The 17,500-nt window shown below is 41.5% G+C and overlaps 2 protein-coding genes across 2 annotated transcripts in view; both read right to left on the bottom strand.

Moving 5' to 3' along the window:
- The window catches only part of LOC137978799 (ribosomal oxygenase 1-like), a 14,356-nt gene extending 6,036 nt beyond the window's left edge, over window positions 1–8,320 (bottom strand). Inside the window, exons 1-10 of the mRNA XM_068825870.1 lie at window positions 7,682–8,320; window positions 5,548–5,647; window positions 4,992–5,105; window positions 4,580–4,686; window positions 3,628–3,735; window positions 2,421–2,455; window positions 2,191–2,285; window positions 1,966–2,049; window positions 492–596; window positions 313–405 (exon numbers count right to left, since the gene is read on the bottom strand). Coding sequence (XP_068681971.1) covers window positions 313–405; window positions 492–596; window positions 1,966–2,049; window positions 2,191–2,285; window positions 2,421–2,455; window positions 3,628–3,735; window positions 4,580–4,686; window positions 4,992–5,105; window positions 5,548–5,647; window positions 7,682–8,235 — 1,395 coding nt within the window. The 5' untranslated portion in view covers window positions 8,236–8,320. The remainder of the gene's footprint in view (window positions 1–312; window positions 406–491; window positions 597–1,965; window positions 2,050–2,190; window positions 2,286–2,420; window positions 2,456–3,627; window positions 3,736–4,579; window positions 4,687–4,991; window positions 5,106–5,547; window positions 5,648–7,681) is intronic.
- An 8,379-nt stretch (window positions 8,321–16,699) lies between these two features.
- LOC137981153 (uncharacterized) overlaps window positions 16,700–17,500 on the bottom strand; it is an 897-nt gene continuing 96 nt past the window's right edge. Inside the window, exon 1 of the mRNA XM_068828494.1 lies at window positions 16,700–17,500. This exon is cut by the window's right edge and continues 96 nt beyond it. Coding sequence (XP_068684595.1) covers window positions 16,700–17,500 — 801 coding nt within the window.

Here is a 17,500-nt window from a genome sequence, read left to right as displayed (position 1 = left end):
TGGCATACTTTTCTTTAGAAAGGGCGCGAAAAGGTACATGTACTCTCTAAAGAAAGGTACGCCCGATCGCAGGTTACCTATCTTGAGGCAGGCTCGTCACAACCCCTTAGATTCTGACTACAAGCCATTCCAAAGCAAATTAAAGCGAACATCTCTGAATAACCCAAAGAGGAGCTTGTTCTAAAGAAACATTGTCCTCCATTACCTGGAATGATAATGGTCATTAAACTAGTTAACTCTTAACCGAAACATGGAAAGAAAAATTCATTGTCGAAATCCTTTGTGGACATATTTGAAGTGAAGTGCACGTACCTGGTCAGCAGCAGCATCCACTGGAGCATGTGATACTAACTTCATCATCAGTTTCTCGACTTTTCTGAGGAACTCGGTCCTATCTTTGTTGTTCTAGAAAAGATACCAATAATCGTCAAAATAAATCTCAAGCTTAACTCAGAAGAGCAATCAATGCCATTTCTGTTCAAGTAACTCACCAGTTCTGAATTAGCAACACCCATATAGTCAAGAAAATTTAGTGGTAAACCCTCTCGGAATTCCTGATCTTCCTCAAAAGCAACTTGTAGTGCACCTGGAATTAACTGAAAAAAGTAACGGCAGCAGTTGCTATTAAGATCACTTCTGAATGTTCTTTGCCTCATTTCCCTAAAAACCAAGATATTTCATTGAATAAACAGCCTTCACGAAATGAATAGTTATTTAATTTAAAAAAACATATTTAAAAACTCAGGGTTACTTCAAACTTATTCAGTCATTTCCCAGAAGATTACCCAGTGCTTTCAATGAGCAACGACAGCCAACGAAAAGGCCACTTTACTCAGAGAAGTTGACTAATATTTTTCCTAAATTAAAAAAAGATTAAACTTCAAGTGAAGCTATGATCCTCGCAGTTATGAATGCAATTTTAGCAATTGTGTAGAGAAGCCTGAAAAATTTAGGACTTCAACAGGGTTTGAACCCGTGACTTTGCGGTCCCAGTGTGACGCTCTAACCAACTGAGCAACGAATCCACTGATGTTGGGAGCTGGTCATTTGTGGGTTCAATATATATATGATTCATTTCATATATCATTTTGTTCAAGATTAAACTTTATTTGGACAATGGCAACATGAGGTCGTCTAAACGTGATCATCGATTTTGCTCTTGAAATGTGGCGTTTGAGAGACACCCCTAAGGAAAGGAGCCGTTACGACCCATGTATGATGTTGATACAGCTGGTTACTCTACATGTACTTAAACCAGCCACCAACTTGAAATTTCATTGAAACCCCTGATTGCCAAAGAGAAATTTCTACATAACCAGATTTTAGTAAACTCATACAAACTAAGATTGACATCAATGAATGCACCATTCCATAAAAACCGGAGGCACAAAACTATTTCAATTAACTAGTACCCTAACATTTTTGTATTTTGATATGTAACATGTAAATGAGTATCATTATTATTTGTGTAAAGAATTGAAACTTGTAAAATGCTATATAAATTATTATTATTATTATTATTATTACTATTACTAGTATTATTATTATTATTATTATTATTATTATTATTATTATTATTATTATTATTATTATTATTATTATTGTTAACTGTACATCAATGGAAGGTTTGCTAATGTGGCACAATAACAGTAATCATTATGCCTCCTTTGGATTTTGATTTCACAAGGCAGCTGAAGTATCAAAAGTACTTAAACGATGTTCTTGATATTGATTTTCAACTTCATGTTAGTTTTTTTTTTTTTTGCTCTGTTCAGTCATTTATCTTCCAATCACACCACTCTACTTGTGTTTTCCCCTTTTTTTGTGTTGTGTTTATTTTTTCTGTTTTCCTTTTTCCTATTTTGTTAGTTTTTTCAGTTTTGTGTGACTGCTGTAATTTAATAATTTTATGTGAAATGACATAAGCTCTCTTGATGAGCACTTTGTGCTCGTTATAGTACTTACTTTTTCCATGAAATCAATCCATGCATTCTTTTGATAAGTAGACACAGTGATGTGTAAAGAATGCGTGTCACTTGGTGTGTCAGCCTGGAGAGTCACAAAAAAAAAAATTCATCTAGGGTCGTTTGTGATTGGCAAGTTGTTCCTGTAGAATCTGCACTGCCATCTTTATTTACTTTTAACACTTATTACACAGGAGTCCATTAAAAAAGATAAAAGCAATCTAACCTGATGAATAGTTCCTCTTGGAAAGTAGAGAACATCGCCAGCCACAAGCTCTGTATCCAGGATGGGCTCTCCAACTTCATCCTGCTTAAAGTTGGCTTAAAATGTGAAAAGGCCAAATCATTGAAAACTGTCTGCTCCCAAAATTTTCGTTAACACTATTTCCGTGTGAGGTACTGTAAGCAGATAACATGCATCTTTCAATACAGATGTATTCAATTCAAGATTCTTACCACTGGAATATCTTGGTAATGCTTCCATATCACTTCTGCAGAATGCAACAAACAAAAGAGTAATTTGTAACTTGTATTAATGCAGCATTTCAGACAAGTTGTAGAGAAGGGGTGTCAAAAGGTTATTGAAAGGTGTCCACACGAAGCCAATGCTAGTGGGTCTCTATACATACATGTATATTTTCTGGAGAACAGCAACATGAGCTGCATTGGGTTGCATGCTTTGTGAATTTTTTTTTTTTGTTAACTCAAGGGAAACCAAAAAGGTCTTACTTAATTTAAATCCAAATTTAAAATTATGTGGTCAATATCTAGAAATTGTCCAAGAATGAAACTTGAATACCATAACTGGGCTCAGGAAGTGTAAAGAGAGAATAGTAAAGTCATTGCATTGTGCAAATTCTCTGCACAAAATTTAAATTTCACCACAGTACTGTAAGTTCTTTAACAAGAAAAATGTCCTCAAATATTAGGGAAAACATAGCCATTGTAGTTCCTCATTTAAATTACTGGTTGTGGCATCCCTGGTGATGACTTGACATGGTCATTATGAAAGATCTTATCTTAACATCTTATTTTATGTTCTTAAAATATGGACAGAATGTTACTTATCATGCTCATTAAATTCACTCATTGACCCCCGGGAGTGAGACCAGATTTTTCTCTGTCTAACGCCAGACAAATTTACTTCTCACCTGTCACATCCTAGGGCACTTGAGGTGTCATTGGGTTAATCGCTACATGCGTAATGGCTGGAAACAGTTAGGTCAGACTTTTATTGAAAGTACATGTACAGCTCACAAAGTACATAGTTATATATCTGTCTACCCCATAATGTTAAGTTAAAGCCAAATTCCAAGAACTTTTCACTGCAAAACTTAATCAGTTTTTAAAACAGCGGGAGGTTCATTGAGGCCTTTATTTAAAGTGAAGTGCTGGTTATTGCTGGAATGTGGCGACATTTAACCAGTTGAAAGTGACTTATCATCATAGTTGGGTATTATATAATGCTGTCATTCAAACTTCCTCTTGGTTTAAAATTGTTTAAACCCGTTGAATTTTGATTTTTCTTCGTCTGATGTTCGTCATCATAATCTGACACAAAAGAAAGATCAAAATTGCACTAAAAAATGAAAATTTTTGGACCAAACATGAAATAGAACCATAATAATACAACCCTTACGAAAACAGTCTCTTTCCTGCTCACCTTGGATTATAAAGCCGCCAGTGTTTTCTCCCTTCAAGCTGTACAACAAAAGCTTCAATGTCATCATAATGTGGTGCAAATCCTTGAGAACCAGGTGGAGTCAGATAACTACAGAGCACAGAGTATACTAAGTGACATTATTAATTTTGTTTTTTTCTTGTGTTAAGTGGTGGTACATGTATATATTTTGAAAACCCTGTGATCTGATGGGTTTCAGTTTATTAATGAACCTAGACAGTGTTGATGTGTGTTTATGGTTGCTTGTCAAACCATCTTCTTTGCTGTGTTTTTATGAATTATGTTTAGGTAATTTAATTAATGGCCTGCATAGCATGGGAATTTCAGCAAGGGAGACATGAATAACTGGCCGCACTGTCATCTTAGATGACGAAACTGACAGTATACAAGTAAGTAGGTGAAAGTTGAAAATTTGTTAAGAGAAAGGACAAATCAGGCCAGGTGGCTTGCTTACCGGGAAGAGAAAAAGAAATACTGTAACACAGTGGCCTACATTGTAAATCAGTCAATTTTCCACATAACAATGATTTTCTTAATATTGTCTGTCAAGGCTGTTGCCTAACAGGAGCCCGGTAGCCTGGGGCTCCCAAAGAATAGCTCTGGGCGCCTTCATTTTTCACAGCAACACCTTTCACTTCATATGTTGGGCTCCTAAGTTCTCAGCGTTTAGCTCTGAGGGCCCCTTTAAAATTTTCTTAGGCAGCAGCCTTGTCTGTCCAATGCCACAGGCTAAACCCACATACTACAGCAGGAGGTTCATTAAGAGCCTGGCCCCGGCCAAATTGACCAGGCTGTGCACACTCGCTTGCTTTGACTTTGCCCAGCTGTTTATCCCAACCCAGCCATTAGATAACATTTATATACCGGTAATAATACCGTAACGTAAAAAATAATGCTAGTAACTACTTGGGTCGTGCAATAAGAAGGTCCTTACATGTTTGCACCCACAAAGCAACCAAAATATTCTTGTAAAAGTGATGTCAGCTTCCAAACAGAACGGGAAAAGGCTTGTGGATTTAGAAGTCTCACTGAACAGCCATTCTGTTGAGACACGAAGACAATTATTTTTAAAAAATGTCAAACTCTGGCATCTAAAGCAATCTAACAACCATTCAATCATGTAAAAGTAACTTTCAAATTGGTGCTCAATTCTTGCTCCTCAGAATGAAGGTTTAATATGAAACAACATAACTTGCAAACATAATAATAACAATTATTATAATTTGATATTAATATCCAATAATAATTAATTAAGATAATAACTACTATTTATTATAATTATTGAAATAATGAAAAGGCGTAAAAGAAGATCATAATAATGAACAAATTTTACTTTGTTCATGTACCTCATAAAAATCCCAAACAACTGGAGCAAGTGCCCTGCCTTTAGGATTATGGGTCTCTCTCACTCCATTTTTATAAGATGTAACATCCAAGTTGACAGAAAACTGGACACTGCGCTAAAAAGACAACGAAAATGCAAAGAAAATTACTAACTATTTATTCCTTACTGTACTTACGCTTGCAGCTGCACTATTGCAACAGACAAGACATATGTAAATGAAACAGTTTACAATACTACATAAATTATACATGTACAGTGTAACATGATAACCTCACAATGACCAGTCATGGTTTTCTCTCTTTCCAATCTCATTTTGCTCGCCATCCCCTCCCCGCGTAGGTATGCGATGGTCCTAAATGAGCTCATATCACAACACTAGCTACTTCTGCTCTCTCTGTCAATGGGCTGAGAGTAGAATGAGGGTTTTAAGTCGCTCCTCGTCGACTACAAAAGGAACATAATTGTTGCAAAACATCCAACCTTTCCAACAGAAGAGGATGATTTTTATTCTCCCCATAAACACCGCAAAAAAAGTATGATTTGAGAGCAAACAGCACCTGTCTCAGTATATCATCAAGTTCTTTAGAACTGAACCATCCATCATTATAATTTGTTTGGTGTCTCTTGATCAGCAGTGGTTTTTGTTCCCATAAATCACTGGAATCAAGTGAAAAAAAGAATTATTGATCTCAAAGCTGATGATCACGATGATGATGATAAAAAATGATAATTAGGCGATCAGCCGTTTATGGCGTAAAGAGGTTATGTTAAGGATGGGGTTCAGTGTTTGCACCAGGCCGCGCCCTTGCGGGATTCCCGCAAGAAAAATAGAAATGGCACATTAAAAGCAATGCAAATGCACCCACTTGGGCGCACAAGGATGCTATGAGCAAAACAAACTTTTACAAGTAAGTTGGCAGTCTTTAATTGGTCAAGCAAATACTCCAGCTCTTTGCTTCTGCAACTGAATGAAAAAAGTTTATCAAAGTATTCAAAACATTTTACCGACTTTTGCCTTTGTCAGTCAAACCAGTGTAGCATACTGTAGCTTTGCCACATTGGATCAGGTAGGTATCTTGTATAACAGATAATTTAGAGTTCAAGCTCATGTTATTTGTCATGGCACAAAGAAAATTAGATTCTTTTGCCCCTAAGTACCAAAGATTTAAGAAAGTGTAGAAGATCATTGAAAAGCTAGTGAAGAGGACGATGAAAAGGACAACATAGCAAGCAAAGATCACAAAGCTGTTTCACTCAAGAAAGACGGTGTTTTTCAGAGTGAATGGCAGTCAAAATACACATGGCTTGCCTATAAAAGTAAAGTAAAGTAAAGTAAGTAAAGTCTCAGTTTATGAGCCAGACGGCCCATCAGGCTGGCACTTATCTCCTGTTTCATTAGCATGAAGCGACTAGGAGTATTTCTACTTCCCCCTGAATGAGTGCTAGTCCATCGCAGTGTTACCCCCAGCATTTCGCTGGTACCCACTTATACACCTGGGTGGAGAGAGGCACCATGAGAGTAAAGTGTCTTGTCCACAGCCAGGACCCGAACCCGCACCACTCGATCCGGAGTCGAGCACTCTAACCATGAGGCCACGGCGCCTATGACGCAGACAAAAAGATCATGAACTGTAGGAAATATAAATACATTGACTGTATTGTAGAAGGGCTACCATTGCAAGAGTTCCAATTTTGACATGGCTTGACGAAATGGACAGAGAAATCACGAAGGACTTTTCCACGCTAGACATGAAGTGCAAGTAACTTTGTCCCAGTTAAGCTCCAGCAGGAGCCATATTTTTCAGTTAATGGGGCCCTGGGAGTCCCTAAGACAAAATCCTGGTGAAAACACTGGGGGTTTCAATACGGTTTTTATCACGAGGGTAATATAGAAAGAGAGGCATGAAGGATAACACGATCACCAACAGTAGCTTCCTGCTCACCCTCACCCCCTTGAAGTATAAGCACAAGCAACAACTCAAACTCTGTGGTGTTTTTTTGTCTGGATGAAAGACACTAATGAACAACAAGATAATACACCTGCACACATTGCTTGTTGTTATGCTTGCTTGCATCACCCTAATGCAAACAACTGGGAATTAATCTCCACAAGCCGGTATTTCTAACCCCTACCTGGCTCTCTTGAAACCCCTGGGGGAAGCAGAAGTGACGGTGAAGACAATGGTTATGGTGATGATGATGATGATGATGATGATGACAATTACAATCATCTACCTGCAAGCAGGCTCTTGGGTTGAGCTCTGTGTGCTGCAAAGCAGGATAATGATTATTATGATACAGATAACAATGATGATAATGGCCGAAATGAAGGCCACACTGTCTATGTTACGTGATGGTGATGGTCATGATTATGATGAGAAGATTCAAATCAGAATCAAGAATGATCAGAGTTCTCTAATCAATCAAACCTGATCAATGTACTTCTGTGCTCAAGAAAGCACTGTCATGGTAAGTTTGTTATAACTGAAAGTGTTCACCCCAACATGTAACACACCAGCATGTCTATTCAGGGGGTGGGGGGTGATTAGGTCTGGGTTAGAATTAGGGTTAACACTTACCCTAACCTAATCCCCCCCCACCCCCCCCCCCCTCCTATCCCCTACCCCGGGGTAGATTAATTCAAACGCAGAATAACACTTCCATAATAGACATGCCTTAACATACGTGTACCTGAAAAACTTTCCAGGTTTCACTGGGCTGATTAACCACGAGAACAGCCTCTCAGCTTCCGTCTCTCCTTGTTGTAAGTCGTTTCGATCTTGAGAATCTCCATCTCCATTCACTGAATCGCTTTCCATTCTGCAGTCTGCCTTCTCTGGATAACTAGTCACGGTAATACTGCTGGAGGATTTCTCCAAATCGCCTTCGTAACTTTGATAACCTTGTCTCTTTTTCTTTCGGCTGGAAAACGTCAAGCTTTGCCGTAGTTTATTGGCCTTACTCAGCAACTTTCCTTTCCCTTTTTTGGATTCCATGTTGTCCGAGCTGTGATCTTCGTGATCAAGAACTCCGTTTGTCTCTTCACTGTTGACACTTTTGTTGCTACCGCTATCAGCTTTATTGAATCTTTTGGAAGAGCGGTTGTTCGAACTTTCCTCGTGTCGTCTTTTGCGCGCGCCAGTCTTGTCAGTTTTGTCTTCTTCCTGTACTTCAGTTTCAGCTTCTTTTTTACGTTGCGACTGATAGACACCAAATGCTGAACGTCTCCTAAGGCTCGCTTTCATTTTGAGTAAACAATAAAGCTGTTTAAGAAAGCTAATGTGAAGAATTGGAAAGAAAATTGAAAATCTCGCGCCTAAAAAGATATCAGCGGATGACATCCAATTTCGCGTAGGTACGTCATGTATGGGGAATTATTATGTACCCAATACATATATTACATCATTACTTATTATATGGCTCTGTCTCACAAGGACTGGGAACTACCAAGTTCACGAATTTGATTGGCTAAAATCGATATTGACCGCGGTCTAGATTTTCCCATCTAGACCGGCATCTAGACGGGTAATGTTTTGCGGTGAAAAGATGCAAACTAAAATGCAAAAATATTGAGTATTTTCTTCTACCAATGTTTATTTATGGAAGTGCCAAACAGCATGATGACAAAAGAGAGGATGACGAGCAAACTTTGACAGAATTAAGTCCAGCTCATCGCCACTCATCGCCGTTCGCAAGCAAAATGTCAGTTAGTACAAACCAGCTACATACAGTGCTATACAGTGCTATACACACCTATACACAGCTATACATAGCTATACACTGCTATACACTGCTATACACAGCTATAAAGTGCTATACAGACCTATACACAGCTATACAGGTTTATACACAGCTATACAGTACTATACACAGCTATACAGTGCTATACAGACCGATACACAGCTATACATACCTATACAGGGCTGTACTGACCTATACACAGGTATACATACCTATACAGAGCTGTACACAGCTATACACAGCTATACAGTACTATACACAGCTATACAGTGCTATACACACCTATACACACCTATACATAGCAGTACACAGCTATACAGGTATATACAAAGGTATACAGTACTATACACAGCTATACAGTGCTATACAGACCTATACACAGCTATACAGGGTTATACAAAGCTATACAGTACTATACACAGCTATACAGTGCTATACACAGCTATACAGTGCTATACAGACCTATACACAGGTATACACACCCATACATAGCTGTACACAGCTATACACAGCCATACAGTGCTATACAGACCTACACACAGCTATACAGGTATATACACAGCTATACAGTACTATACACAGCTATACAGTGCTATACAGACCTATACACAGCTATACATAGCTGTACACAGCTATACAGTGCTATACATAGCTATACAGCACTATACACAAATATACATACCTATACAGGGCTGTACAGAGTTATACGGTCCTATACACAGGTATATATATACACCGCTATAGAGCGCTATACAGAGTTATAAATATCTATACAGGGCTCTACAGAGCTATACACAGCTGTACAACGCTATACAGAGCTATACCCTATACCAGGCTATACAGACCTATTCACAGGTATACGTAGCTATATACAGCTATACAGGTCTATACACAGCTATACAGCACTATACATACCTATACATACCTATACATGGCTATACAGACATATACACAGGTATACCTAGCTATACACAGCTACACAGGTCTATACACAGCTATGCAGAGCTGTACAGACCTATACACAGGTATACATAGCTATACACAGCTATACAGCAATGTACACAGCTCTACATACCTATACAGGGCTATTCACAGCTTTACAGGGCTCTACAGAGCTATACGGACCTATACACAGGTATACATACCTATACACAGCTATACAGGTTTATACACAGCTATATAGCGCTATACAGAGCTATACATACCTATACAAGGCTATACAGTGCTGTACAGACCTATACATACGTATACATAGCTATACGCAGCTATACACGTCTATACACAGCTATACGGCGCTTTACACTGCTATACATACATATACAGGGCCATACAGAGCTATACAGACCTATACACATAGCTATACACAGCTATACGTACCTATACAGGGCTATACAGATCTATACACAAGTGTACACAGCAATACATACCTATACAGTGCTATACACAGCTATACAGCGCTATACAGAGCTATACAGACCTATACACAGGTATGCATAGCTATACACAGCTATACATACCTATACAGGGCTGTACAGACCTATACACAGCTGTACAGAACTATACAGGGCTGTACAGACCTATACACAGCTATACAGAACTATACAGGGCTACAGAGCGTTATACAGACCTATACACAGCTATACATAGCTAAACACAGCTATACAGAGCTATGCACAACAAAACAAGGATATACACAGCTATACAGACCTATACACAGGTATACATACCTATACAAAGCTATACATAGCTGTACACAGATATACAGGTATATACACAGCTATACATACCTATACAGGGCTATACAGACCTATACACAGGTATACATAGCTATACACAGCTATACAGTACTATACACAGCTATACAGTGCTATACAGACCTATACACAGCTATACATCGCTGTGCACAGCTATACAGTTATATACACAGCTATACATACCTATACAGGGCTGTACAGACCCATACACAGCTATATAGAACTATACAGGGCTATACAGCGCTATACAGACCTATACAGGGCTATACAGAGCTATACAGACCTATACATAAGTGTACACAGCCATACAGAGGTCTACAGCTATATAGAGCTATACACAGCTATACAGAGTTATACATAGCTATACAGAGGTATACAGACATACACGAGTTTACACAGCTATACACGGCTATACAGGGCTATACACAGCCACACATAGCTGTACACAGCTATACAGAGCTATACAGGGCTATACACAGCTATACAAGGCTATGCACAGCTACACACAGCTATATAGGGCTATACACTGCTATACAAGGTTATGCTTAGCTCTAAAGGGCTAAAAGAGCTATATACAGCTATGCAGGGCTGTACACAGCTATTCAGTGTTATGCAATTCATTTTTGACTGTGGCTTGACGCTTGTCGTTTTAAATTATCGCTGTTAAGTCTTCACCTATTTGTAGCGGCGGTTTTGATAATGAGACTTTAACTCGGGCCTTTTGCAATGTCCTAATTATGCTGCCTTCAGACCTGCTTTCCTTACTGCTGCTCCTCGTACAGCTTTTGATCGATGGTTAAATATTCTGACCAGTAAAATGTTGAACTTGTTCTGTTTTGCTCTTCTTACTTGTCAAATAATTAAAACGTTTAATTTTCTCTCATGTCCAGTACTTTATAAGAGAGTCTAATAGTGTTTCTCTTTCTTTTTGCGGTCACTACAATTAACCTAATTAACTGAAAACACATTTTTAAATACGTAATTTGTATCCCGTGTCTGTGTTGATCTTGTATGTGATAATTCGAGTTTCGTTGCAAGGCAAGGCCCCTGTGATGAACTCATTTCAGCTCTTTGGGCAAACATGCAATGAATATGTTAAAATAAGAAATAACAAAAAAATTGGGGTGGGCGTTGTGGCAACAATGATTTTGCTACAAAAAGACGACCCTACTGTGCCCTGCCTCAAGTACCCGCTACAATTCCGGTGTCTGACAACAATTGAAAGCTAACCGTTTTAAAATGGGTTCTTAGACTTAAATACTGTTTATCAGCGCTATTTGTCTGAAGTCTGCAGTCTGCACATGTCAGACACCGCGCGAATTTTCGCGGGCGTTTAAGAGTCGTCTTGAATTGCTCTTAGCCATTGAAATGACCGGATCCAAATTCTATTTTGCATTTTGCTGCACTCTTACAAATCTACTCATCTCATAACTCGGGAGTAATTAGCCCATCTGCGTGAAGCCGGCTCTCAAGTTTGATAGAATGTGGAAAATTTGTTCAGGTATCTTACTAATGTAACACTTGCTCAGTGCGACAAATTTTCAGAAAATACCACATCACTTTAACCAGTGGTGATATATTTTAAAACCTCGCCCTTAGATGTACTGAGACGTTTTTATTGCGATCCATTTCTTTCATAGCGTTCACATAGTTCGCAAACAGTTCAAGTTTGTTATGGGTAGATTTTCAAGTACAACCTCCATTTTCATTTTCCTATATACCGGAGAACCACATGCAAGTGAAAAGTCGTGTCAAGACGGTCTCCGCAAGTCAAAGTGTCCATGTGTAGCGGGTGGCATAGGATGCACCGAAGTCTGCAGATGCTTTAATTGTGGCAACATTGTTCAAGCTCGAGCTGACCCGGGAAAAACCCCGAAACGAAAGAAGCGAAATAGGGCGACTGTCTCTCCATACAAGAGGAAAAAGGGGTCGCAGTTCATGATAGGTCAAAATGCGGAGGTGGATCATGGACCCTGGAGAAACATTGAAACGCTTTGTTTGATGGTTTGCCGGGACGTGTTGCTAAGTCAAGGAGTTTCCATAAATTCAAAAAATTTGCATGATTTGTATGATTTTGTGGTTAAGTCTCCTGCTGTTATGGAAATGTCTTTAAACAAAGCTCCGAAGTCTACAGCACAGATTGCGGCTAAAATATGACCACCACAACTACTGTGACCACCACGACCACTATGACCACCATGACCACCACAACTACTGTGACCACTTCGACCACTGTGAAAACCATGACCACCACAACTACTGTGACCACCACGACAACTGTGACAACCATGACCACCATAACTACTTTGACCACCCCGACCACTGTGACCACCATGACCACAACGACCACAGTGACCACCATGACCACCACAACTACTGTGACCACCACGACCAATGTGACCAACATGACGACCACAACTACTGTGACCACCACGACCACTATGACCACCATGACCACCACAACTACTGTGACCACTTCGACCACTGTGAAAACCATGACCACCACGACCACAGTGACCACCATGACCACCACGACCAATGTGACCACCATGACGACCACAGCTACTGTGACCACCAAGACCACTATGACCACCATGACCACTGTGAAAACCATGACCACCACAACTACTGTGACCACCACGATTACTGTGACAACCATGACCACCACGACCACTTTGACCACCATGACCACCACAACTACTGTGACCACCTCGATCAATGTGACCACCATGACCACCACAACAACTGTGACCACCATGACCACCACAACTACTGTGACCACCATGACCACCACGACCAATGTGACCACCACGACCACTACAACTACTGTGACCACCACGACCACTGTCACCACCATGACCACCACGACCACTGTCACCACCATGACCACCACAACTACTGTGACCACCCCGACCACTGTCACCACAATGACCACAACAACTACTGTGACCACCACGACCACTGTGACCACCATGACCACCACAACTACTGTGACTACCACGAGCACTGTGACCACCATGACCACCACAACTACTGTGACCACCACGACCACTGTAACCACCATGACCACCACGACCACTGTGACCACCATGACCACCACAACTACTGTGACCCTTACGACCACTATGACCACCATGACCACCACAACAACTGTGACCACCATGACCACCACAACTACTGTGACCACCATGACCACCACGACCACTGTAACCACCACGACCACTACAACTACTGTGACCACCACGACCACTGTCACCACCATGACCACCACGACCACTGTCACCACCATGACCACCACAACTACTGTGACCAACCCGACCACTGTCACCACAATGACCACAACAACTACTGTGACCACCACGACCACTGTGACCACCATGACCACCACAACTACTGTGACTACCACGAGCACTGTGACCACCATGACCACCACAACTACTGTGACCACCACGACCACTGTAACCACCATGACCACCACGACCACTGTGACAACCATGACCACCACGACCACTGTGACCACCATGACTACCACGACCACTGTGCCCACCATGACCACCATAACTACTTTGACCACCACGACCACTGTGAATACCATGACCACCAAAGCTACTGTGACCACCACGACCACTGTGCACACCATGACCACACGACCACAGTGACCACCATGACCACTGTGACCACCATGACAACCACAACTTCTGTGACCACCACAACCATTGTGACCACCATGACCACCACAACTACTGTGACCACCACGACCACTGTGACCACCATGGCCACCACAACTACTGTGACCACCAGGACCACCACAACTACTGCGACCACCACGACCACTGTCACCACCATGACCACCACAACTACTGTGACCACCATGACCACCAGAACTTCTGTGACCACCACAACCACTATGACCACCATGACCACCACAACAATTGTGACTATCATGACCACTGTGACCACTATGACCACCACAACTACTGTGACCACCACGACCACTGTGACCACCATGAGCACCCTGACCACTGTGACCACTTTGACCACCATGACCACCACGACCACTGTGACCACCATGACCACCAGAACTTCTGTGACCACCACAACCACTATGACCACCATGACCACCACAACTACTGTGACCACCACGCCCACTGTGCCCACCATGACCAGCATAACTACTGTGACCACCATGACCACCACAACTACTGTGTTGCCACCACGACCACTGTGTCCACCATGACCACCACGACCACTGTGATTACCATGACCACCACGACCACCTGAACCGGAAATTAAGATCAAATCACGCAAATTAAGCGATAAACAATTTTTAATGAAATAAGGACTAACTACAGGCGAGAACGTGTGGGGGTCGGAGTGACCACCTGTCTCATAAACAAGAGAGGTTACTGAATACTTTTGCTCTTTGGCCATTTCAATTTCAGCAGGAAAAGAAAACAAACAGTGGTTACAAACAGAGGTTACTGCATACGGGACCAAGTACCACCCTCAAAGGGTACAAACCTACTTTGACCACCACAACCACTGTGACCACCATGACAACCACAACTACTGTGACCACCACGACCACTATGACCACCATGAACACCACAACTACTGTGACTACCACGAGCACTGTGACCACCATGACCACCAAGACCACCACGACCACTGTGACTACCATGACCACCACAACAACTGTGACTTCAAAGGGTACAAACCTACTTTGACCACCACAACCACTGTGACCACCATGACAGCCACAACTACTGTGACCACCACGACCACTGTGACAACCATGACCACCACAACTACTGTGACCACCATGACCACCACGACCACTGTGACCACCATGACCACCACAACTACTGTGACCAGCACGACCACTGTGACCACCATGACCACCGCAACTCTTGTGACCACCACGACCACTGTAACCACCATGACCACCACAACTACTGTGACCACCACCACCACTGTGACCACCATAACTACTGTGACCTCCACAACCACTGTGACCACAATGACCACCACAACTACTGTGACCACCACAACCAATGTGACCACCATGAACACCACAACTACTGTGACTACCACGAGCACTGTGACCACCATGACCACCAAGACCACCACGACCACTGTGACTACCATGACCACCACAACAACTGTGACTTCAAAGGGTACAAACCTACTTTGACCACCACAACCACTGTGACCACCATGACAGCCACAACTACTGTGACCACCACGACCACTGTGACAACCATGACCACCACAACTACTGTGACCACCATGACCACCACGACCACTGTGACCACCATGACCACCACAACTACTGTGACCAGCACGACCACTGTGACCACCATGACCACCGCAACTCTTGTGACCACCACGACCACTGTAACCACCATGACCACCACAACTACTGTGACCACCACCACCACTGTGACCACCATAACTACTGTGACCTCCACAACCACTGTGACCACAATGACCACCACAACTACTGTGACCACCACAACCAATGTGACCACCATGACCACCACAACCACTGTGACCACCATGACTACCAAAACTACTGTGACCACCACGACCACTGTGACCACCATGACCACGATGACCACCACAACTACTGTAGTAGGTAGCAAGGATTGACAGGCCTACACAACTCCTTAACAATAGAGATTTTTGTACCGTATTTCCGGTTTTTGAAGTTACACTCTCACATGAGGCTATTGTATTGTATTTTTTGGTCTTTGACCTCTTTAAAGTTTCGCTCTCACAAGCACGTCCTTGAGAGACTTTCCTCTTTTGAAGGATATGAGTGGTGGCTCTTTGAAAACTTGCCGTAGAGAAGGCTGATTTTGTATCAAGTGCCATTTTTCTAATAAAACTTTTTTAAGGTGTGGCACTCCCGGATGATACTGTGTCACAAAGGGCAAGATATCCTTTGGGTCTTCATTTTTTTGTTTCAGCGCTGATTCCCTTTCTGTAAATTTAATGTCCGATAGAAGTGTCTCAATCAGACGTTTCGGATAACCTTTAGCAAAGAGACGTGATTTAAATTTGTTAATGTTCTCTTCAAAAGTTGTTTTTGAAGAGTTAGTGCGTAGGAGTCTTAGGGCTTCGCCCTTCACGAATCCTTTTTTGACACCTGGTGGGTGGCAGGAGGAAAAATGGGTGTACTAAAAGGTTTCAGTTGGCTTGAAGTGTGTTTTTACATCCAGAGTGGATTGATTTTGAAAACGTTTGCCTTTGTATATACAACAGTGTCTAGAAATGTGGCTTCAGTGTTCGAGATCTCAACCGTAAATTTTATTGTAGGGTGGTGTGAGTTTGCTTGTGTGATGAACTTGTCTATATCCTGTTTGCTGACATCCCACAACGAAAAAATGTCGTCAATGTATCGTTTCCAAATCAGTGGCTTTATGACGCTTTTGCTAAGAATTTCTGTCTCGATGTAGGCCATGAAGATGTTTGCGAAAGCAACGGCCATTTTCGTACCCATAGTGGTACCGTGAATTTGAAGATAGTTCTTTTCGTTGAATTGGAAAGAGTTCTCTTTAAGTATAAGTCTTAGCATTTCTTTGATATAGTTAGTGGGAATTGGAGGGTTATTTTTGTGAAAATTTTCGTACGCATTGCATACTGTAGTGATTCCCTCTTCTTGCGGTATATTTGTATATAGACTTGTGACATCCATCGTTACAAGGAAAGTTCGTTTTCCCATCTTCGTCTTTTCAATGAAGTTGATAAAATCTGTGGAGTCTTTCAGATAAGACGTTTGTGGTGTGGAAATAGGCTGAAGTAATGTGTCAACAAATGCTGATATTCTTTCTGTAGGCCCGTTACAACCAGAGATTATTGGTCTCCCTACAAGAGTAGGCTTGTGGATTTTAGTAAGGGTATAGAATTCAGGTATTCGCGGTGGATTTGGTGTTTGGGACAACCATTTTTTAGTCATGTCATCGATATAGTTGTTACGGCTTAATTCTGAGATCAAGCGTGACACTTTCGT

The sequence above is a fragment of the Montipora foliosa genome, chromosome 12 (assembly GCF_036669935.1).
Source record: "Montipora foliosa isolate CH-2021 chromosome 12, ASM3666993v2, whole genome shotgun sequence".
In the NCBI taxonomy this organism is placed as follows: Eukaryota; Metazoa; Cnidaria; class Anthozoa; order Scleractinia; family Acroporidae; genus Montipora; species Montipora foliosa.
This window is presented reverse-complemented; position numbering and strand designations above follow the sequence as displayed.